Source organism: Chinchilla lanigera, unplaced genomic scaffold, assembly GCF_000276665.1.
Source record: "Chinchilla lanigera isolate Chin_1 unplaced genomic scaffold, ChiLan1.0 scaffold00033, whole genome shotgun sequence".
NCBI classification, from domain to species: domain Eukaryota; kingdom Metazoa; phylum Chordata; class Mammalia; order Rodentia; family Chinchillidae; genus Chinchilla; species Chinchilla lanigera.
In genome coordinates, this window is record NW_004955434.1 from 12,178,606 (window position 1) to 12,201,797 (window position 23,192).

Genomic DNA, 23,192 nt, shown 5'->3' on the forward strand with positions numbered 1-23,192 from the left:
CATTTTCTTTTTCATATCAGTCAGCCATTCATTTTCTTTACTACAAATTATGATGATCAAGAGGAAGAGGAGAAGGAAGATTTGGAGTGTGTATCTTTTAATCGATTAATTTAGTGAGATTTATTATAGAAATGTAAACATACATAGACACATGCACTGGAATATATTCATTCACCTTTAAAAGAGAAGATATCGCATAGCACCACAAGGGATGGCTGTCACCACAACATGCACAGGAAAGCCTTGTTCTACTCATCTCCTAGCAAAACCTGTCACAAGCTCAGTAAATTCTCAGTGATAACGAGCTCTGTCTCCATAAACACAGTCTAAGCTAAGCTGCTCAGTACAGTAGGCCTGGGAATTTGTGGATACAGAGGACTTGAAATGTGACTGGCCAGAGCTGAGGTACTCTGTAAAGGAACACTGGGTTTTGAAGGATCCATATGAGAAAGTAGAAAGAAAAATATTTCAGAAACATTTTTATGATTGTGATCTCATGTTAAAACTACAGTACTCTGGATCCATTGGGTTAAATGGAATATGCTATTAAATCAATTTCACCCATTTCTTTTTGATTACTGTGGCTCCTAGAAAATTTAAAATTTCCTAACATTGCTCTTCTCTTGTTCACTGCACAGCGCTGCTGTAGAGTACTCAGATGAAGGCGTGGTACCTGGAGATATGTCTGGCTCAGAACTTGGGATTTGCTACTACCATGTGGACCTCCTTGAGCCTCATTTGTATACTCCAAAAACTGAGGGTAAAAATATATCAATGCCCCGCTTCTTTCTGTGTGTGTGAGCTGCTTTGAAGCAAGCTTCACTTTGACTGCTCTAGATGAAAGCTATAGGAATCAGTAGAGAAAAAAGGTTAGAGACATCTGACCACACCAGTAACTAATTGCTATGGGGGAGGCAGTTCAGTTCTTATCGCATGGCCCCATATGGGGGAAATAAATGCACCCAAAGGGCTTAGCACAGTATTCATAGTGCATAGCACTACACAGCTGCCACCTGCTACAGGCCAGGCTGACCATCATGGTGAGAGATGCATCTGAGATGTCTTATTCATGAGGACCGATGCTGTTCAACAGGACATGGGTGAAGGAGCATATGAAACGCTGCCCTCCAAAATTGAGAATTCAAGTCCAATCAGACAGTTACACCAGAACTTTTCTCCGTGGTGCTCTGAGCATCTAATCAAAAGATACACACAATCACATCAGGTAGCCGTTCATTTTCCTCACTACAAATAATGATGATGAAGAGGGACAGGACAAGGGAGACTTGGAGTGTGTGAGAGAGGCAGTATCTGATTTTGTGATGCAAGGTAAGCCTCCTCCTTCTCCTGTCCTCCCGCCATCTGCAGGATCTGCCCATCGGGTCCATCACGTGAAATGAGCATGCAGAACAATGACAGACGCTGTGACTGGGTGTACAAAACAACCTTGCAGATGTACCTGATAAACACATTTGTCACAGAACCTCTTGCTTTTCATCCTGACTGCACCACATCAGGAGAGCGCCTCTGCTCCGAACAATATTTACATAATCAGAGAGTCCCCATTGTCCACTTTCAGAATCATAAAAATCAAAGCTAAGCTGATGCCTTGTTAATTTTTTCTCTGCTTTCATGCACTTCGTTGCCATTCTGGTACACGCACAGAAGAGTCCATTCTTTCTTCCGCAGCACTGCCCCACTATCCATTTGCTCGTGGCTGGGATAAGAATTGAACTGCCTCCCCCATAGCAATTAATTACCGGTGTGGTCAGACGTCTCTAACCTTTTTTCTTTACTGATTCTTACAGCTTTCATCTAGAGCAGTCAAAGTGAAGCTTGCTTCAAAGCAGCTCACACACACGGAAAGAAGCAGGGCATTGACAACCTGGAATTCTGTGTTATAGAGAGATGCTTGCCCGGGTTAAATCCACACTTTCAACTCTTGTTCTCTGCAACTGAGGCTCTGTGGAGACCCACGTTGTTCCCTAACCTACAACCCAGCTTCCCGGAAGAACGCTGCTTCCTCTGCAGTCTTCTCGTGTTTCCTCCCCTGCCCATGAACCTCACAAGCGGGAGTCAGAGCTGCTGCTTCTCTCCTTGCTGCTGCATATGTACATTTTTTCCTCCATCTTCTTATTGAAAAATACACCAACCCCCTTTTGAAGTTCATGTAAGTCATCTACATCATGCTCTTGCATCACTGATTTCTGACTGAGAAAAAGACCAAGTTCTCCAGTATCTCCTTTCTCTTATGGAAGGGTGAGGTGGACAGGGTGTGTGTGTATATGTGTGTGTGTACACGCATGTGTGTGTGTGTACACGTGTGTGTGTGATTCAAACTTTTCTCCCTTCTTTGCAAACTCTGACATCAACCAGGGTGATTTTAATGTCCACAGGGCTGCCCAGAGCACCAACCAAGGCTCTCTCGTCCTTCAGTTCTTCCTTTCCAAAGGAATCCCTCCCCTAATCTCACTGAAATCTACAGCTGCCACTTGTTGAGCCTGAATGACAGGGAGCCGAACACAGCTTGAGAAATGAGACCTAGGGTGGAACAATGCCATAAATCCACAGTCTAAGTGAGATCCTGCACATCGCTGGAAAGTCAAGCTCAGTGCAGTTTCTCCCTCTACCTAGTCCTTCCATTGTCCATCATGACCTTTTCAACTATTTTTGTCCAGCTTCACACTTAAGAATCAGATGGCCTTAGCCTTTATGTACGGAAAAGATGCGAACAGTCACACAGGAATTCCAGTGTCATCGGTCTACCTTCAGCTTTCCTTTTGCATTGTAGAAGGGCTGGCCCTATGTTTTAACTCTAATAACTATTTCCTGAACTGGTTCCCATTCTCTCACTCTCCTAGCAAGTTTACTAGACTCTTCCCCCATGCTTTATTGCCTCTTTCAACTTCTTCCTCCTCACTGGATGCTTCCCAGGGCCTTTATGCACACATACCTGCCCACCATTTACAAAACCAAACAGAGCGCATCTCTCTCCCCTTTCTGCCAAAATTCTGCGAGAACCTGAAATGTTCTTGCTATTCTCCATATCCTTTCCTTCCACTCACCCCTCCATGGCCATACCTATATCTATATAGCTCCTGCCTCATCATTTATGTCACCAACACTGCCAAGGGTCTCGGGGCCCACAGTTATACTGCCTGCAAAGGAGAAGTTATGATTTTTTTACTTTATCCTCTAAGTAGAATTTTACTCTATCAGGAAAAACTTCCATGAAGCATTGTCAGATCTTTCTTTGTGATAAAGCTTTCTTGTTTTTCCTAGTTCTATTCCTTCCTGTGCTAACTTGATTTCCTTACCGAGGTTTGTTATCTACTACCTAGCTATTAAATAATAATGGCCCTCAGGGCTCTGGCCAAGTACTTTTCTCTGGATTCTTTTATCATCCTAGGAGATCTCATTCCAATTCATGGAATAAGTTATGAGTTGTATGCAAATAATTTAGAGATTCATGTTTTCGGCCCAGAACTGTCCTCTGAACTCCAAAGGTTTTTGAGATTCCAACTTTATGCCTTCCTTTCTAAGTCACAAAATACCTCACCCTCGCAGTGGGTAAAATGAAGTAACAGGCCTCCTGAAATAAATCGTGCACTAATATGGCACCATACCTGTTTTAGCACACATGCCAGGAAAGTAGGGGTTATCACAGCAGTCTGCTTTTCTTCCTTCATCCCTCATTCCCCACCTATCACCCCTGATCTATCATGTCTCAGTTCCAGATTCTCCCTTTAGTGCACTCAGCCCTCTCCATCTCTCCTGCCAGGCCTCCGGTCTCACTGCATTTTCTCGTACGTGGGCAATGATCTCCTAACTTTCTCTACTCCCTTTAGCTTTTTCCAGTCTAGTCTCTGAACTTTTCATTCTACAATACAAAGTTGATTGTGCCATTTCTACTTTCTAAGGTGTTTCAATAGAGCTTCCTTTCACTTCAGATAAAGACTGAAACGTATTAGAAGACACAGCTCAATCCTTCCCTCCACAGTGTCTGAGTTATACCTTGATGAGCTTTTGAATTGATCTTGATCCATTCTGTCATTAAACTCTTGATCATTGTCTTACCAGCCTAAAGCCTTCTGTTCCTCCTCTATATTAATGCATCTTTTTCCTCAAATAATAATTCACTTATTAGTTTCTAAATGGAACTTTCCTTCATTGATTAGATCAGTTATCCCTATTACATGTTCTCAGTAGACTATGTTTCAGTATAAAATTTTCTTATACTGCCTAAGACACGTTTATGTGTTTAGAAAACATATTACTATAGCAGATGAAGATATGATTGTTTCAGAATTGGTTTAGCATTATCATTTTATCACTGGCTAATTTTTCCACTGGAAAGTAGAAGTGGGTAGGGTCTAGGGTTCTCAGGGACACATTTCTCTTCAACTGGGTAGTGGAAATGTTTGAGATCCTTCTCCAACAGAATTTCCAACTCTCAATTTCATTAAGCTTTTTCTCCTTTCTAAATGACATCCTCCCCATATTGGGTATGGTGGCACATGCCTATAATCCCAGCACTTGGGAGGTTGAGGCAGGAGGATCGCTATGAGTTAGAGGGCAGCCTCGGTTACATAAGTGAGTTCAAGGCCAGTCAGCACTATATAGCAAGACCCTGTCTCAAAAAAGCTAATGAATAAATAAATAAATAAATCCCCAAATAGATTCTATAGAAAATGTAATTCACAAACTTTTTTTCTCCAACAGTGTCTAGGTGACCCTTGTTCTAATCTTATGGGTAGTAAGGAAGATAAAATGATTCAGAGAGGAGAAAGAGAGCTGAGAGTTAATATGTGCCCTATAAATTCATATAAATCAAATCATTTGGAGTGAAATAACTCATTTGAAATGCAAAAAAATGCTTTTGGAGTTACAGCAGTTTTATATGTCGGAAAATTAAACTGTACATCTGCTTTGTTTGTCTGTCTTAAACTTGGAGTTTAGGCTCCAAATAACTTTTTCAACACAGACTTTAACTATTAAACTAATAGCAAAACAAATAACCTCAGAATCAATATATCTAGAAAGCCCAAGACTACTTATAAAGTAAGCTGTGTTTTCCCAGTATGTTCGATTTAATTAGGTAAGTTAAATCTAACCTTCAGAATTTTAATTATATTAAGTAAAGTTTTACTAATTTCATTTAATATGTTATCATCAAGGGGCCCAGCTCCATATAATTACATGAGAAGGCAAGCTCTGGTCTTTGCAGCAGTCCCACCTCAAATTCAGCAAGGCTTCTTGAATCAGAAGTCTGTCTTAGCATTCTTGAACTCTTTATTTAACTGAGAGGTCAAAATCTGTCTCAGACTGTAATGATGAATATCAATCCTTGCATACTTTTTTCCCCTATGGTCATCTGGGTATAGATTGTTGAAATCAAATGAATTCATGATAGAAAAACCATAGCAGGTTAAGTGATCTTTCCAGTTTCTGTGTTTAAATTAAAGGCACTGGATCTTTCTAGCTGTGAGGTATCAGCCAAGTAACTCTGTTGTTTTCAAACATATTTTCCTCATTTGTAAAAAGGTGGGGTGACGATGCTGACCAGTGGGATGTGGTCCCCTTTCTCTCTGCTCTGACATCTCCTGGCAACCTCCCAACGTATTCACTGATGACACTTACCACTGTCTGTGCCATGCAGGTTTCTAGGCAGCCCTGACTACGGTTACTTCTGAGGGAGCACTTAACTGCTTAGCAAGTATCTTGCAAGGGGTGTGGTGGGGGGATCTTGTTTTGACCATAAATCTACAGTAACAGAGGCAAATTATGATTTAGGATATGAACTCTGGAGCCAGAATGCCGGATTCAAGTCCTTTCGATGGTGATATTACGTGTCTAAAGAAAAGCAGGCTACCTCACAATGAGCTATACAATGAGGAAGAGGCCTTTCTAGGGATGAAATCAGATAATGAGTGTCATGTCCTTTAACAGCATCTAATAGAAATTCTACCAGTATTAACTATTGTTAATATCAATGACAAGGTCTTAGTCAAGACTTTTAGTACCTCTGGGCCTCACTGTATTCCACAGTCAATAGAAAGAATACCTACCTCTTGGGGTTATTACGAGGTTTAAATGAAGACCTCAAATATCCTTAATAATTGTAAAATACTATATACATTCAATATTTTGGCAAATGTGATGAATTATCCTTCAACAAACTGCTAATAGTGGTATACAAATTTTATGAAGCCACACTGCAAGCCATAATCCCACAAATAACTTCATAAAAAGAAGTAAAAGTAGATCCCCTAACATTGTTAATAGAAGCAAAGAAACCTAAAATTTCATAAAACACTCTCCTTCATTTCCATTTTTCCTAAGTGTAAAATTGTTGCTATGGAAGTAACTTACATTGGGTGCCTTCTGGTAGCTTTTCTCATAATACAAACTGTATAGTACATTTTGTGTTTCTTAACCACCCAGAGTAAAATTCTGCTCTACAAAGTCAGAGAAGTTCTGCCACTACCACTCACCTCTGAAAATTTGCTAGATTCTATGACCAGCATTGTGTCTACTAAATCTATTTTTAAAAACATAAGGTTGTTGAAGCACCTAGAATTCCTGGTACCAGAAACTGTCCTGCCCTTCAGATTGCTTCAGAAAGAATTTAACCTTTTCTTGGGGTCATCCCTGCTTCTTGACACAAGACAATACAAGAACCAAATGTGAAGAACTCAGAAGCAACGAGCCCTGTCTTCATTATCAATTTTATTTTTATTTTTAGGTGGTAAAGATTTGGAGGGAGGATAGGAATCACTTTCTCACAATGAACTTGGGTGGAGATAAGAAAAGTATGGTTTGGCTAGGAACAAAACAGTCTTCAGTAGCCAAAATTACATTTCCTAGGAAACAGATAGGAAGTACATTTTCTGAATGCAAATGAGCTAGCAACCTGCTCCCAGTTTGGGAATGAGTACTGTTACCTGCCTTCACATCTCCCACAGAATACAGAACAAGAGGCTGCAAACATTTCTAACCTCTGAACTTTCTAACCATTGCAAATGGCACATGATGGTACGAAGCTTCTTGTAATGCTTGATCTTAGCACATATGTCATCCTAAAGAAATGATGGTTAACTTTGTGCTATTGCCCTTTTAAGAAGCCAAGTAAACATAAATTATTTATATAGTTTTCATATAAATATGTTATTCTAAAAAGTATATGCACTTTTAATAACTTCTTGGCTTTCATTTATTATGATTCTGATGCTTTTCCCACTCAAGTACAGAGTACAAAGTCTTTTGTCTCACCAGAAAGCTATACTATGTTCTGGAAATCTTAAGTTAATTTCTAGAGAATAAATTTTTGTCAGGATAGTTTGCCTCTATTTTGCAGTTGTCTCTTCTCTTTGTAGCCACAGTTTTATCCCCTTTCTCTGACTCCTTTTTCAAATATAGGAGAATGAACATTCATACCTGAAGAGAAAAACTGAATAAGCTAAAAAAAAAGATAGAATACACTTTTTAATTTATTTAGAAGTTGGCACATGAAACTCAATTCTACCACCAATGTACTAAAAATGCCAATTTCCAGTAAAGGATAAAGCACTTTACAAGATAATTTGGGCATCAGCTTCTATAGATCATTTTGTATCTAACATCATGAAAGCTAATAGTAATGCCAGTGAATGTACTATTTTCACTTTTCACCTGTTCTGTTCTTAAATAGGCAGGCATTTTCTAATGCACTGAAACTACATGCCATGTCTTTTTTCCTGTTCTTGCATTATTTATAATGTTTTCACCTTTTCTAAATTGTTCTCATCCTTCAAGACTCAGATTAGCCATTTGCTTGTTAAGGTGCCTCCCTTGACAGCCACATTCAGCTAAAACTCCGTATTTACGCTTCTAGTGTATCTGGAAGTAGTCACTCATTCTGTTCACATTATGTGTTTTCTGTATCTGTGCTCCTACTATAATGTGTATGCCTTTCTCAATCATCTCTGCATTCCAGATACAGCACAGGAAGTACAGTTACATACAGAATGATATTTGTTAGAACCAGCTAAAGAGTCTTAGTAGATGAGTAAGATGTGCAACAAGAAACACATGCTAGTCTCTCTTGTCTCTGCAACATTCTCTGTGTGAACAGACGTCTCCCATCCAATTTCCCAGCTACCTTCTTGAGCCCCCATTTAGATGTCATTGGTTGAGGATCCCAAGGCTGAATACTTAGCCTGGGTTAAGAACTGTATCCATGGTCTCCCTTTCCCAGTCATACTTCTCTATCACAAAACTACTGTGACTGACACTTGTCCAAAGTCTTTAAATAACTTTATTTTCTAAGTTCAATGAGAAAGACTGGATTTCTCTTTGGAGCCCTGAAACACTGCCTGGCAATCTGGTGGTTGATTAAAAAAAATTGTTGTGTGTATGGTCTTGATGATAATTTCATGGGTGAATACTTATCACCAAACTCATGTGTTTTAAACATTAAAGATATTCAACAGTTTACAAATCAATTATACTTCAAGACAGTGGCATAAACACATACAAATACTTTTCACTTTTCAAAAGCAGCTCTTAAAACCTCAGAATGAATGAACAAGTCAATGTTTTGTTGGTATAAAAAAATACAATGATATTCAATTCTTGTTTTCAATTTTCTCAAGGAGAGCAAAAGAGTGGGCAAAATGTTCCCCTCTACATGCAATTCTTTCGTGTATCTCTTGCCCTTCCACCAACTTACTTTATATTCTCATTGGCAGGAACTTCAGGCAGTTGCACAGTAATCATGCCATCCAAGTTGGTCTTCCCAATGAAGGCAGGCTTGGTGCGGAGGACATCAGGTGCCGTCTTTGCTGTTACCCTGTGCTGCAGCCCACCAGCACTGTTCCCACGATTTGTTAGCACAAACGAATAGGACTTCTCCGGCTTCAGGTTGACAATTAACTTCTGTGTGGCACGGCCATCCACTTCTTCCACCATTTTTCCATCATCGTAAAGAATCTAAAGACACACAACCCATCAGAAAACTTCGGTTACCTGAGAGGCTAAGTGTATTGTGTAAGCAAATACTGATTCAGTCCTGGAAAATCTAAGCCAGGTGAATTCTAACTCTGGGTGATTCCTGAGCCCATAAGTATTCCAAATTGAGGAGATTTCATTAATTTTCTTATCAATTCTTAAAGTATAATGATGTGTTTCTATCAAAAAATACAACAAAGAAAAATGTACTAACTTTGCAATGTTTTACCTGTATGTTGTATGTTATCTGAATGGAATGTGTTCACAAATCCTCAGACTTTTCAACACACTATTCATATCACCTTTTTCTAAAGGTTTCAATCATATTCTAAATATATTCTACATTCCAAAATATGTTTGTACTCTCTCTTTCACAAACACATATGTCTTGCTAATTTTTCTCTGTGTATATCAATGTAAATCAGAGTTTATAAAGTGCCAAGATTTCAGACCAATAAGCAAATTTAAAAACTCCCAAAATCCTGTGTGTTTATAACAAGTGGCAACAACGTGAATTTCATTTTCTGGTGGAAAAACAGTAGGTTAGGTGTAAAAAGTTCAAGTTTAGAATAGTAGATCTTCTACAAGCCCTGGGAGAGAACTCCTACTGCCCTTAGAGTGGAAAATGCAAATTGCCAAAGTACCAAACTCAATCTCCTACATGACAGTCACAAATGCAAATAGCAAGAATACGCCCAAATCAAAGCAGTCTCCAAGCCTGACAAATAACTTACCCTGATGAAACGCCCCTTCCACTTTTTACCCATGATATAAAGCAACTTACTTTGAAAGGCATGGCAGAGTTATAATTCTCTGGAATCTCCCAAGACAGTAACACTGAAGTCTTCATTACTGCTTTGACATGAAAATTTTTTGCAAACACTGCTGGAAAAGGAAAAACAGTGTATTTAAACTATTCCTAAAGACACAGGACCTGTCCTTCTCACCATGGAGCACAGTGTTTACACTAGATGCTGCCTACATTGAGCACAGTGAAGTGTGATTGGCCTACCTGTGCAGAGCATTGATTCTAATACCCATTCTCAAAGATCTCCTCTTCCAATTCAGCCAACTACATTGTGTTTTCCTTACCTGATAACATGGGGATGCTGTCGGCCAGACCTGCTTGGCATTCTACAACTGAAATCTAACGCATCCAAAATGTGTTAAGTTTTACATACTTTACCTTTTTGCTTCTGCTGAATCTATTAATATGAATGGGCCGATCAGTTATTTATAGCTTGAAAATACTGATTTCCAAAGACTGATATTCCTTTAAAGGAGGAAGGCCACAAGTAGACAAATCCTACCTTGATCCACAGGTAGTGTCCTGAACTGGACACTGGGACTATATGGCCCGGGCCCTTTGCTCGTGTGAGCACGTACTTTTACATCATATGTGGTATCTGGTTTTAAGCCAGTGAGTGTCACAGAGGTATCGGCTGGAACAATAAGCTGCTCCATTGGAAGAAGGGGTATGTTGATATCCCTATATAGAAGGGTATACTTGGTGATAACGCCATTTCTCTCTGCCAGGACAGGTGGCTGCCATGATAACTGGACGGAGGTTGAAGTAGCGCCTTCTGAGTGGAGGTTTTGAGGGAATCCACTTGGAACTTCTTCTGGAACAGAAATTTCTTTCACCATCTCATCTCCAAAGCCCACTTTGTTTCTGGCTGAGAGCCTGAAGACATATGATGCTCCTTTGTGGATGTCTGTAGCTGTGAAATGATCTTCTTTTTCAGAGAACTCAAGAGTAGTGAGTGGCTCCATATCCTTGCGGCCAAATTTTAGACGATAGCCCTGAAGGGGTCCAAATGTGTCCACAGGAGGGTGCCACTGAATGAGAGCAGTATTCATTTGAGTGTGGTTAATCACAAGCCGGGGTTTCCCTGGAACTGGAGCACACAGGATATGGTAATGTCCACATTTCAATTATTGCCAAGTGGGAGTACCACCAGCAAGAAAGCTACAGAAGAAATCTAGCTCTGAAATCTACAGCCCAAACCCTTAACTATGCCATCATTTTGCTTACAAATAAAGAAAACAGAATATAAAATTATGTTGCCTTTAGTCTGCTAGGATTAATCATAATTATCACTAATGAGAAAACAGTAGTAATTTTTTTGTGGTGAGGAATTAATACCAGAAGTATACAATTTGTTTATTTAAAGTCAGGCTAGGTAGGTAAAAGTCTGATCTACTCTAATTATAAATTTTTAAAGGAGAATAATTTATTCCTAGCACACATAGAGAAAGACATCAACAAACTAAACACAACCGAAACTAAATGCAATTCATTGAAAGAAGAAGACAGAACACAAAAGGAGGAAAAGGAAAAGATTTAAAAAAAACAAAAAACCTGGAAACACGAAGAGGCAATATGTAAAACGTTAATCTCAGGGATTGTTTATCTTCTTTCTATATTTTATGTGTCAGAAAGTTGTGCCCCAAAAGGGGATGTGCTCTACTCAAGAACAAATTCTTTAAGATGCTTCTTTCCTTAACCAATAGAGAAATCATTTTGGTTCCCAATGTATGGAAAAACAGACACTGAAACTTGCAGTGGCAATCACATAGACATGTGGACCTGGAAACCAAACTATTGCATACTCATTGTATCTCAGGGAAAAGACATCCAGACACCTTCATAATTAACTAGAGAATTTGTAAAGTATAGCCCATTTGTAAGTTGGAGAGTATTTGAATTATTTCCTTTATTTTCATTTTTTATCAAACTCATATGCCACTTTAAAAGAGGTTACTTTGTCCTTATTTTAAAATTTTATTCATATTTTATTTTAAATATATTAACTGTCATTTTAGTTTTATATAGCACTTAAAGGTAGACATTGCCAGGCTCCATTAATTTCTATGTATTTACAGCATTTGCGTCACTTGCTTATTAAAATATGAGTGATGTGGTAAGGATAAAACACTGGCATATGCTAAGAAAAACCTATGGTTAAATGGGCTATATGCAGAAAATATCTTTCAAGAACAAAATCCAAACTGAGCATGGTGGCACATGCCTATAATCCCAGCATTCAGGAGGCTGAGGCAGGACGATATTTGTGAGTTCAAAACCAGCCTGGGCTACAAAGTGAGCTCAAGGCCAGCCTGAAGGGCATAGCGAGACCCTGTCTCAAAAAAAAAAAGAGAACAAAATCCAATTGATACTCCAGGGTAGAAATGCAACTATTTAAGCCTCACATTCAACAGGAACAATGGATTTTATTAAATGTTTATTAAAATTTTCCAAAATTTTGGCTCCAAGAAACCACATAATGGCATGTACACTGTGCATCTTCTAAGATGCACAGAAATCAAGGATAAATAGAAGTACTTTTGATACACTGATACAAACCACAAATAAAAATTATATTCTAATATTTGCTAGCTGTGATACTGTTTTCTGCTGTTTCACTTTAGAATACAGCATCGGTAAGGTACAAATCTGGAGAATGTAACTGACAGAAAATTTTAAGGCAAAAACCAAATTAACTGCGAAAGTGTTCATCTGTTCTTCAGTGGAAGTCCAAATTAAGTTGGAGTAATATATACTGTTTTGGATGCTGGCATGCACTTTCCTGTTTTGGGATATAAAGGTCAGTTGGCTTGAAATCTTGAGATTAAGTGATGTTCTAGAAGTCATAGCATCAGCTCTGACCTACTGGCTTCCACTGCATTGCCAGGAGCACTTCCGTCTCCCCTCCACTGTCTTTACTCCTTCCCCAGGGAGAAGTCTAACTGAGTCTGAAATCGATGAGACAACCAGCCTGGAAGCACCAGGCAGCATGAGTGTAGAATTTAGAAAAGAACTGATCGCTGAGGCAGGGAGAGGAGGAATTTCTAATACCACCTCCTCAGGGACCAGCCACATGAAGAGATGCCTTAAATCTCCATAAATGTATGAATAATAGAAATAACATATGTGTTATGGTTTGTGTCTGTGTGTCCCCCCAAAGCCTCATAATGGTCATGGGGCAGGCTTTTAGAGTCTGACTGATGATGGGTGTGAGAGCTACACTCGCCCTGGGGTGGACAGTTTGCATATGTAAGGGAGAGGAAGAGGGTGCTTATGGCCATTCCTCCCTTGTGTGTGCTTGTTGCTTTGGCTGTGTTCTGCCGTTATGAGCTGTATCCCTCTGCCATGTGCCACTCTGCCTTGTAACCTGCTAAGTATGGACTAAAACCTCCACAAACTGTAAGCGAAATAAACCTTTCCTTCCTTAATTTTGGGCATCAGGTATTTTGTCCCAGCAAGGACAGAAAAGTAACCAAGACAATAGGCAATTTAAATGACAGCTTAGGGCTCTCATGAGTTGTGTTATCTTACCCAGGGAACAAGTAAGGTTTTCTTTAAAAAAAAAATAACAGAAAAACCTAGGAGAAGTCTACAGAATTCTGTATCTGTTTCAATAGGATTCTCCAGAAATTCATGTACCAGCAATAGAATCACTCCATTTGGAGCTTCCAGAACCTGTATGTATGAAACACCTACTAACTACTCTCATTCTGCATCATCTGGTACTGTGCCACATAGGCAGTTAGCAGGGAAGTAAAGGTGGATATACAGGGGGCTATGCCATCTAATGCATCTAATTCTCGAGAGTTAAGGGTATGAAGAGGTGGAAGATTTGGGTGCTCTACAGAAGGTCTTGCTCAAGGTTTCTAATACTCTAGGACTACTGTATGGGCTATTTTTAAAAGCCACGCCAACCACTGAGCTAATGGTTCTACTCAGTCCAGTATTGAAGCATGAGGGTTGGCGTGATGGAAAACTTAAATACACACTCAGAGGAGCTTAGAAGTGAGCTTTAGCAGAGCCTTAATAAACATGATGGAGAAACAGAAAGGACCCCGCTATAAGGTAAATAAGCTCACCCTAATTTATATCATGGCATAGAAATTCTTCTCCCTTTGGGTTATTGCCACTTTATTTTATTTTTGCTATGGTAAGAATAGAACTCTTTAATTTTTCTTTTTCTTGTATTCTGTTCTCCCTGCTTAAAGTGATTAGGACTTCAGAAATGGCACACATGTGCAGTTAACCCTACTTTACAATAACAATCTCCAGAGAGCTCCTCAGGTAGCCTCAATTCACCCAAATACAGAGCAACAGCGAGCACTCACTGGTCCTATGCTACTGTTTTGAAATTCTCCTCATCACTGCCATCTTTTGATCACCCTTAAACACAGCTGTTCAGTCTAGTACTGAAATCCATGTAAAGTATAGAGACAATGTCAAACTAATGATTTTTTTTCTGGTTAACACAAACATCAGGGCCTCAGGCAGTAGACTAGTTATTATGATACAGAACAATGGGAATATTAACAGAGAAACTACAAACATGTCAAATCACTGAAACATAAAAGCCAATGCTTCATTCAAAGCATCCCTCAGGTTACATAAATCTTACATAGATTACTTAAATTATGACCAGAACTTTTGATTTGAAGATATGATTGATTACTGATTCTAGAAAAAAAATGTAAAATAACTAACTCCATGCCTTAATCAGAATTCGTAATCTAAAAGTAAAATTTCATGAGAATTCTTGAGTTCTCAGCCACATATTTATATGAGGATATTTTTGTGATAGCCTATGAAACAAAACAAATTAATGTGCTCACTAACTGCATGTGGATAAACCATGACTAGGGGATGCTGACAATGGATGCATTGTTACTTAGGGAAAATTAGAGCGTTTCTCTTAAAGGAATGATAACATCTGGGGGTCTTACTTTCGTCACAGGCTAGGGAATGAAAAAGTATTTAGGCATGTTAGTTATAAGCATTCACTATCCCCAAGCTCAAGACTATTGATTAAGAAAGTCCTGATACTGATAATTAAAATTCCACCAGTATTCTATTGATGAATAAAATACACATTTCTTAGGGATATTTTGCACTGTGACTAATGTCTGCTAAACTAGTTTAAATGGCATTAAATTTGATAAAACTGTTCCTTATCAATGATTCTATCTTTGCTCTAAATTCTCAACTTTCCCCTCCACATTCCATCAGCACCACATTACAGACAATCGGAGTTCGGTGCTTCATGTAAGACATTTCACAGTTATGAAGTAGGTGAAAGAAATCTGTTTTCCTCCACTTTAGATACAATTTCAGGAGCTTAATATTGGTCGTTTACCACCATGCCCCTCATTGAACATGGACTTCCTAATTAGGAAATCAAATTTGTTTGATACTATAATATTCTTTAGAGACACACACACACACATACACACACACACACACACACACACACCATAAGACTGCCTTGAAGGAGATTTGCCATCTGTAATCCTGCTGCTTGAGGCAGTTCCAGGTGGCAGGATGCGAGCGAGGCAAATCTTATGACATTTAGACAAATTTGGCAGTGAGCATGGCACCCAGGAGGGTGCTCAGCTTCACAGCTGTTCTTTGCTTTATGCCTTTACACAGAGGTGTGTTCCTAAAAAGTTGTGTGAGAAGTGATTCCGGAAGAGTAAATCAAATCACAGCTTAAATGTTCCATGGGAGATTGCTCTAGGAAGGTATTGGAAGAGAATCCCTTTGTAATTATCTCTTAATTTATCAGTTCTACAATGCCAGATCTTTTTTCATGCTGGTTTTTCCTAATGTGGCCAGACAGAGTCAATCTAAAGACCACTGAAGAGGCTTTGTTCTTGAGAAAGAAGCAATTTTATATTAGTTAGCTTTCTCAAAATTCATTTTCTTTCCTGTTTCCCATCTTTTGTGCAATTTGCCTTCTTTAGAATACTCACAGTGGAAGGGAAGGAAGAGAAAACGACAAAAATAAAATGAAGCCAGCAACAAATCCAAGATGGCAGCTCTTCTTCTTAGAAGGGTTGGTCGATGGGGAAGACTGAAGTCACTGTGTGCCTTTGCTGCCTGCGTGCTTCCTTCTGGACTTTATATTCACAACTCTCCATCACATCTAACCCTCAGCTCAGTACCCTTCCTCATCAAGATCTTAGCAGTACAGTCTTTCTGATACTTATCATGCCCATCTACCTTCATTTTTCATCTGCTCCTATCCTGGCAGTTTATTATACATGCATTTGTTTGTTAACTAAATAATCTGGGGCAGAAAATGAACTGCATGAGAGCTGCTTATTTTTATGGGAAGGGTGCCAGACACATGCGAGGTACTGAAAAAGTATTTGCTGATTAACTGAATAATTTAGAGAAAGTATGTACTCACATTTTTTTCTTCTGAACTAAGAATAAAAATTCACAAAAGTTGACCACAATGCACTTCTTTCCTCTGATTTTATCACGGTAAAAGAATAACAGAGTCCACTCAACGCCACTGGGAAAGTTAGCACCATTTAGTTCAAGGCTCAAATGCAAACAGACACAATTACCTGCCCCAGTGGTGGACACCAGCTTGGGTTTGCTGCGAGCGCCATCTCCTTTCGTGGTGTAGGCTGTGACAGTCAGGGAGTAAGACGTTTCAGGCTGTAGCCCAGAAATGATCATGTCCTGAAATGACACAATAAAGTCACACTGAGTCAAAACATGCCACCAATGCCCTGGGTAAAACCAGACATCCATTTTCATTGTGTGCATGCTAGACATCCTCTGAAGCTGTGCGAAGGACACATGGAGATATCATGCTTAAAGCTCATGCTAGGGGGATTTTTTGCATGCTGACATTGATGTTGGGTCTTCAGGTATCCTAAGAAGCAGATTTGAGGAGATATTAGTTAAAAGACTTCCTGAACTGTTGAATCTAAATCTGCCTTATCCACTAGGTTGGGAACCCAGATCCAGTGAGTTCACCCATCTGTACCTTCTTTTTCCAACTGAAATTTATAATAATAATAGTTTCCCAGAGTGTGTTGCGAGATTAAATGAGTTCTATGAGATAAGCTCTAGAACTGTGCCTGGCTCAGAGGGAGCATTTCATACACTAGCTGGTTTTTTTGGTACCCGGATTGAATTCAGGACTTTGCACTTGCCAGGCAGGCGCTGTGCCGCTGAGCTTCTCCCCAGCCCTGTAGCTGTTATTTTATGCCAACAGCTTTCCCTGTACACCTACTGCAGCCAACCCACAGACTGGTGGCAGGGCAGATGCAAGAGGAAGCTGTCCTATCACCAGGTACGCAGTTTGCCAGATGGTTGATCTGTTAGACCTAGATATTCTAAGAGCCCAAGGATTTTCTCAGGACTCCAGGAACTCATTGCTAGCTAATTGTACAGGCTATGAACAAAACCATTATACACTGAAGAGAGACTTTTCCAGTAACCTAGAGGGCAGGCCATAAACCCAAGAGCACAACACAACCTCAGTCCTGCAGTAGCACTAATATACAGTGCAATCTGACTACAAAATGTTAAATCTCACCAACTACATACAAAACCTCGGAGCTGTCTTTTAGTAAAGCTCCAAAGCTGTAATGGCAAGATGATTTTTGGACCTATTCCTTCACATCAGAGCTCGCAATATTCTTTAGTTAGACTTGTTCTAGTGTTTTCCTCAGAGTTGTATGCACAAACATACACACACACACATACACAAGGCAATATGTAAAAAAACACTTGGGTTTTTTGGGCACGGCTATGTTTTAAAATTGAATACAGGTAAATCTAAGAAAATATACAATGTCACTGTATTCCAAATCTAAAGGCAGTGTGAGTGTTAGGTGAACAGAATAGATTGTGTGGAGAGGAGTAGGATTTTTCTTAGTGAGGCTGTTAACAGGTACTATCAAACTCAATCGGCGATGCTGATCTCAAATATGACAGCTTTTGACAAGGTGCTTTTTCAAAAGAGTAGGAATATCATCATTGTGGAAATTGAAGCATTTCAGAATCATCCTGAAGACCCATGGGAGATTTTCTTTTTTTCTGTCAGAAGATAGGACTATTTGTAGAAGCTATTTTACTTTTAGGACCCTGAAATGGTCTCACTAACATTTCAGAGGATATCAAAAGAGTAAGGCATTTCAGAGCCATATTCTAAATGAGGGTAGACACACTGCTTGTTCAAAAATATTGTGCTAGGCAAATGCCAGCTTCAGAGGTCCCCCTAGATTACTGCTGAAAAGCTAAAGACAAGCTAAAACCTCACAAGAAGTAAGGCTTCCTTCTACAACCAAGTTGACTGGCATTAAACGCATGCAATCTGGGGCTCCAGGAAGCTTCTCATTTATACAAGTAGGTTTGATCACACATGCCCTTTCTCTTGCTCAGGTTGGTACGGGATACCATAGGTAACACAATCTGAAGCTGGAAAATCCTCTCCAATGGGACAACCTCAGCTGGACACATCTCTGTTTCCAAGACTGTGCCACCTTGGGAGTTAGGGTTTCTTTCTGTAAGTGGGAGATGTGCTTCCTTTGTGGTTTCAAGATCCACAGTGAGGCAGTTTGTCTAATACAATGCCACCCTTCCTCATGCCCCTAGTCCCTCCATGTTGTGCCACCACTCTTATCCTTGTCTATTAAAAGCTGACCTTGCTGAGGTCCTGATACGGCATCAGTGTGCTGTAATTCTATCTGGTTCTGGAAAATCTGTTCAAATGCTGAAACCTAAAATAATTATTTCTGACTGTATCCCAGGTTTGTCTCCATCCCCTATTTTTCTGCTGTGCTAAAGTGGCATATATATTTTAAAAGTCTGCAGATCATTTCCCTATGATTATCCCAGTGTTATCTTAAATTCAGTATAACAAACTTAAAAATCTCCCCCAGAAGCAGACCCCTTCCTCACACAGTTTAATGAACAGTAACACATCTTTAATGTTTACGTACTACCTTTGACCTTTTCTTTTCCTAATTCTTAGTCATCAAGCTTTTGTCAAATCTTCCTTTAAAATATTGATCATAACTCTCCCTTTTAAACTCCTGCCTCCTCAACTTTGTTGAATTTTGATCACTTTATGATTAAATTATTAAAATATCTCTCTTGCTTTTTTATCTGCTTTTTACTCTAATTTATCCACTAAGTCACTGTTTTTTAAACAGCAGGTAATAATCCCATTTAGTAGGTCAAAAAATGCAGTCATTATAGTCATGACCAGCATTTAAACAAAAGCAGACCCAAAAAAGGTAGAATAGACTTGAATACAAAATGTTCAGAATTTATTATGTGTTTAAAGTATGCTGTTCTAAAACTCTGATTTCGGTTAAGCATATGTGTGCATGGGATCATATCAAAGGCGTTTCTTACTGTGAGCCATTGTTATGGTTGGGGTCCAAAGTATACCTCCCAGAAATGATCCCGTGAAGTACTGATTACTGATGGGCTTTTGGTACAGGTTAGAGTATGAGGGCTCTAACATGGCATATGGGAAGGGGCAGAAACATAATGCAGTGTCTAGATGAAGGGAAGGGATCATGGAGGAATGGTTTTAGGGAATATATCTGGTTCCCAGCCCCGTCCTTTCTGTCTCTTTCTTTTTCTCTCTATATCCAGACTGCCATCAGCTTAGCAGCTTTCCTCTGCCATGTCTTTCTTCCATGACACTCCACTTCACTACAGGTCTAAAACCGATGGAGCCAGCCGACCATGGACTGGTTCTCTGAAATGATGAGCCAAAATAAATCCTTCCTCCTTTAATGGGTGTGTGTCAGGTATATTGTGACTAACACAGTCATGGCAACAGTTTATAAAATACTGTCACCTTGTCACTCTATGAGAACTTATACTTTGTAGAGATTTCCCAAGATCCAAAAAAGCCTTGTGCTTCTACAATAAACTCATATACTGATAAAAGAATACCTTTCTTACAAATTTCATCTTTAATTTTAATTTTTTGGTATCTCCCTAGGAATAAAGAATTAAAGACCTAGGCCTTTAGCTTTAGGATTTTGCCAATATTTTATCATAATTTACTCCTTAGAAGTATTTATAAATAACTTACATGAAAGGTTTCCTCTTTTTCATATTGGCAAAGTCCTGGTCAGCTGATTGGTCACGATCAGCTGGATCAGTTGCAATTGCATCTACAGCTGCTTCTGCTGTGTATAGTGTAAAAAGCCGTGCATCCCCGTGTTCAATTCTCCAACATTCACTCTCATTCATTCTCATTCTCATTCTCTCCCTCTCACTCTCCCTCTTCCTCTCACTTCTCCTGCCTCCTCTCACCCCTTAAGATGTCAAGTACACTTTAGGATCTCTCTTAGCATCATGATCTTCTGTTTCCGAATTCACAGCTCTTACTAACATTGCCATTCATTTCCTGAAGTATTATTATAGCTGGCTTCAGGCCATTTTCTGGCTATATCTTATAGACCTCTTCACATGCTTCTAGCTATCTAGACTGCAAACACTCGAGAGGTAGGTGTTACAAGTGTTTGCACCCTGCGCTATCTTACACAGGCTCTCAATAAATAACATAATCCACCCATTCAAATATATTAAAAAGAAAACATTCCTCCCTCAGTGAGATACGTGATCCACCTATTTAAATTCAAATTTTTTATAACACAAAAGATAACAGCCATTACCAGAGGAAGTTAAATCAATGCCAGATCTATGTCATGTTCTCCATGGAATAGAATATCTAACCTTGTATTGGGTTACGAACAACCTGTACGCGACAACTTGACATTTTCAGTCTGTGATGCCTCCATTCAAAGCATACCCCCTCTGACTGTGGCACAGACAGCTAGTAGCAGAAATCAATAGAAATACCATGAGCTCACGGCTTGTATGCAACAAGCAGCACCATGCTGACTTCGCAAAACAGAAAGTGAACACAAAGTAAAGATAACGTCAAAGAAAGTTTGTTAGTTCATGCATCCAAGCAAACTATGGTGACAAACTCAAGCATACTGTGAATAAGTGAAAGAATGGTATCAGAAAAAAATAGTATATAGTCTGATTTTTTGACAAAGCATTAAAAATTACTCACATGTTCAGTAGTATCATCAAATTCCCACTGATTGAGATTAAGAAGGTTGGGGGGAAACAAAATGAAAAGAAATGAAGAGAAATCTATCACTTTAAAAAGGCAACTTTGCCTTCCTCTGATTTATAAAGAAGGAAAATTAAGTAACTGAAACAGTGTACACAATAAAATTTCCAAGACTATAAGTATGTTATGATGTAGCCAGCCTCATGTACAAATGTACAACTGGGACATAAAATTAAATAGGCTGTGTAATTACTGCTACCAAAACCAGCCATATATATACATTTATATATATAAATGTATGATTTACAGAAATACAGAAATCAATAAGGTATAGCACAAAGCTAATGCTCATAATCATATCCTATTTTATGATATTTATTTTGACTTTTTTTCTGAGTTGCCTACTTTGTGTTACTATTTAAGGTAATATCTTTCATTTTATTCAAATAGTATATCCCCAATGAAGAGTTGTGCTCTGTAATGAAGTTTTAATGAATAGTCAAGAAAACAAATGAGATGGGAAGGGACAAAAGGAAAATCAGCAATTAGAAAAGCCAAAGTAGAGGAGAAAAAAAAAGAAGGGATAGAGTTGAAATTTAATACAGTTGGCATTATCTGATGCCATTAATAACAAAAGCTCACAAGGGAAGAATTACAGACAGATTTACTGTTTTGTAATGCAAACTATCTAAGAACCAAGGAAAGATATGTAAGCAAGATGGCCGTGTTATTTTCTTTTTCATTATTGCAGACTGACAAAGTAAAATGTAGTAATAATAGGTGTAGGAAATTTATAAGAACTTTCATTTTATAAAGCAATACAAAATAAAGACATGAAAATGACAGTCAGGGCCCTTTTCCAATGCCAAAGGGACACTGGGGCTCTCCACTTGCATACACAGAAGTGGCCTTCAAGCCACGGACATACAGCTGGATTCGGGATGCATAAGTGAGCTCCAATCCTAGATGCACGTAGTTAGAAAGTTTCAGAACTGAAGCAGCATGAGCTTGACTTACATAAAGACTTTAAAGCTAAATACTTATCTTAGCGTCCCACGGATATTTATTGCCCTCATATTTTTAGAGGGAAAAAAATAATGTAAAATTGGGTAGCCTGTTGTGGAATACAAGTATATTATAGGATTATCTTTGAATCACCTCCAATTTAGGAAGAAATATTGCAAAGTTCTATGATTTGTTTTAAAAGCCTAGTCACAAAACCAAGTTGTGAAATTAAAATTTATGCAACATAGCACTAATACCAAAAGAATTTTTCATGTACCCAACTATTCATTGTTATTTTTCTTAACTTGGCTCAACACAGAGGATCCCCTTTATTCTTTGGGAAATTTTAATTTTTGTTATCATCGAGATTATCTTCATTTTCTGGGACCTGAAACGGTAGCTCCCAATAAATTTGTAATTTGGTGAAGTGCGACATAAAATGCTTTCTGGGTATCTTTCTCTGAATCAAAATGTCAGTTAGTTTTTAAGAAAATACAAATACATATCTATACATATATATATGTATAGATATAGATATAGGTATATATATATATATCTCCTCACTTTTGCTTAAAAATTAAAAAATAAATAAATAATGTCAGTTCTTGAGTGGAAATAAATCATACATTTAAAACTTAATTTAATTCCCAACAGTTTTAGTACGGCAGAAAGCAGATCCTATCAGCAAAAACAGCATCAGAAAATTGTTCCTTTGGATTAAATCGATTTTTCTCAAGAAAGGCAATTTCAGGTTGAGTTGGAAAGAGCCGAATATCTATATTCTTAAAAAAGTAGTGCCATGTTTGTAATCAGACAGGGGGCCCATTTCAAAGTATATCCTAACATAAACCCATCACGCAAAAGCAGAAGTAGGTAATGTCGGAGGCTCACCTGTGCATCAGCCAGCATGACATCCTTCAGCATGGGCTGGCCCTTGGGCTCACCGTTTTCCATCCTCACATAATGCACCTGGTATCCTCTTATCTGGCCATGCTGTTTATTGGGCACCGGGGAGCGCCATGAGACTTTAACAGATGTTGAGTTGACAGCCTCTACCTCGACTTTGCGAGGAGGACCACTAGGAACTGGAACAACATCATCGGATAAAAGAAAATTATAGGCACTTGTCCCACCCAGTCAGAGCATTTCCTTTACTTAAAAATGGGTAGACCCACTATGTTTTCTTTGAAGAATACAAACATTTTCAACCACTGAAAATGCTCAACCAATCTGTTCTACCTTTTAAGAAAAGAGCAAAAAACATGACCAATGCAAAAAAACAAAATGGAAGAAAAAAAGAGTATCAGAGAAATAGAAAAACAT

The 23,192-nt window shown here is 38.7% G+C and overlaps 1 protein-coding gene across 10 annotated transcripts in view; it reads right to left on the reverse strand.

Moving 5' to 3' along the window:
* Ptprd (protein tyrosine phosphatase, receptor type, D) overlaps positions 1 to 23,192 on the reverse strand; it is a 2,098,812-nt gene that overhangs the window by 144,781 nt on the left and 1,930,839 nt on the right. For 4 of the 10 annotated variants that reach the window (XM_013516328.1, XM_013516333.1, XM_013516332.1 and 1 more), the window contains exons 24-29: positions 22,761 to 22,954; positions 20,862 to 20,888; positions 16,366 to 16,483; positions 10,299 to 10,886; positions 9,773 to 9,873; positions 8,711 to 8,970 (exon numbers count right to left, since the gene is read on the reverse strand). In XM_013516328.1, the coding sequence (XP_013371782.1) occupies positions 8,711 to 8,970; positions 9,773 to 9,873; positions 10,299 to 10,886; positions 16,366 to 16,483; positions 20,862 to 20,888; positions 22,761 to 22,954 (1,288 nt within the window). The remainder of the gene's footprint in view (positions 1 to 8,710; positions 8,971 to 9,772; positions 9,874 to 10,298; positions 10,887 to 16,365; positions 16,484 to 20,861; positions 20,889 to 22,760; positions 22,955 to 23,192) is intronic. The other 6 variants (XM_013516335.1, XM_013516329.1, XM_013516331.1 and 3 more) reach the window with 3 other exon arrangements.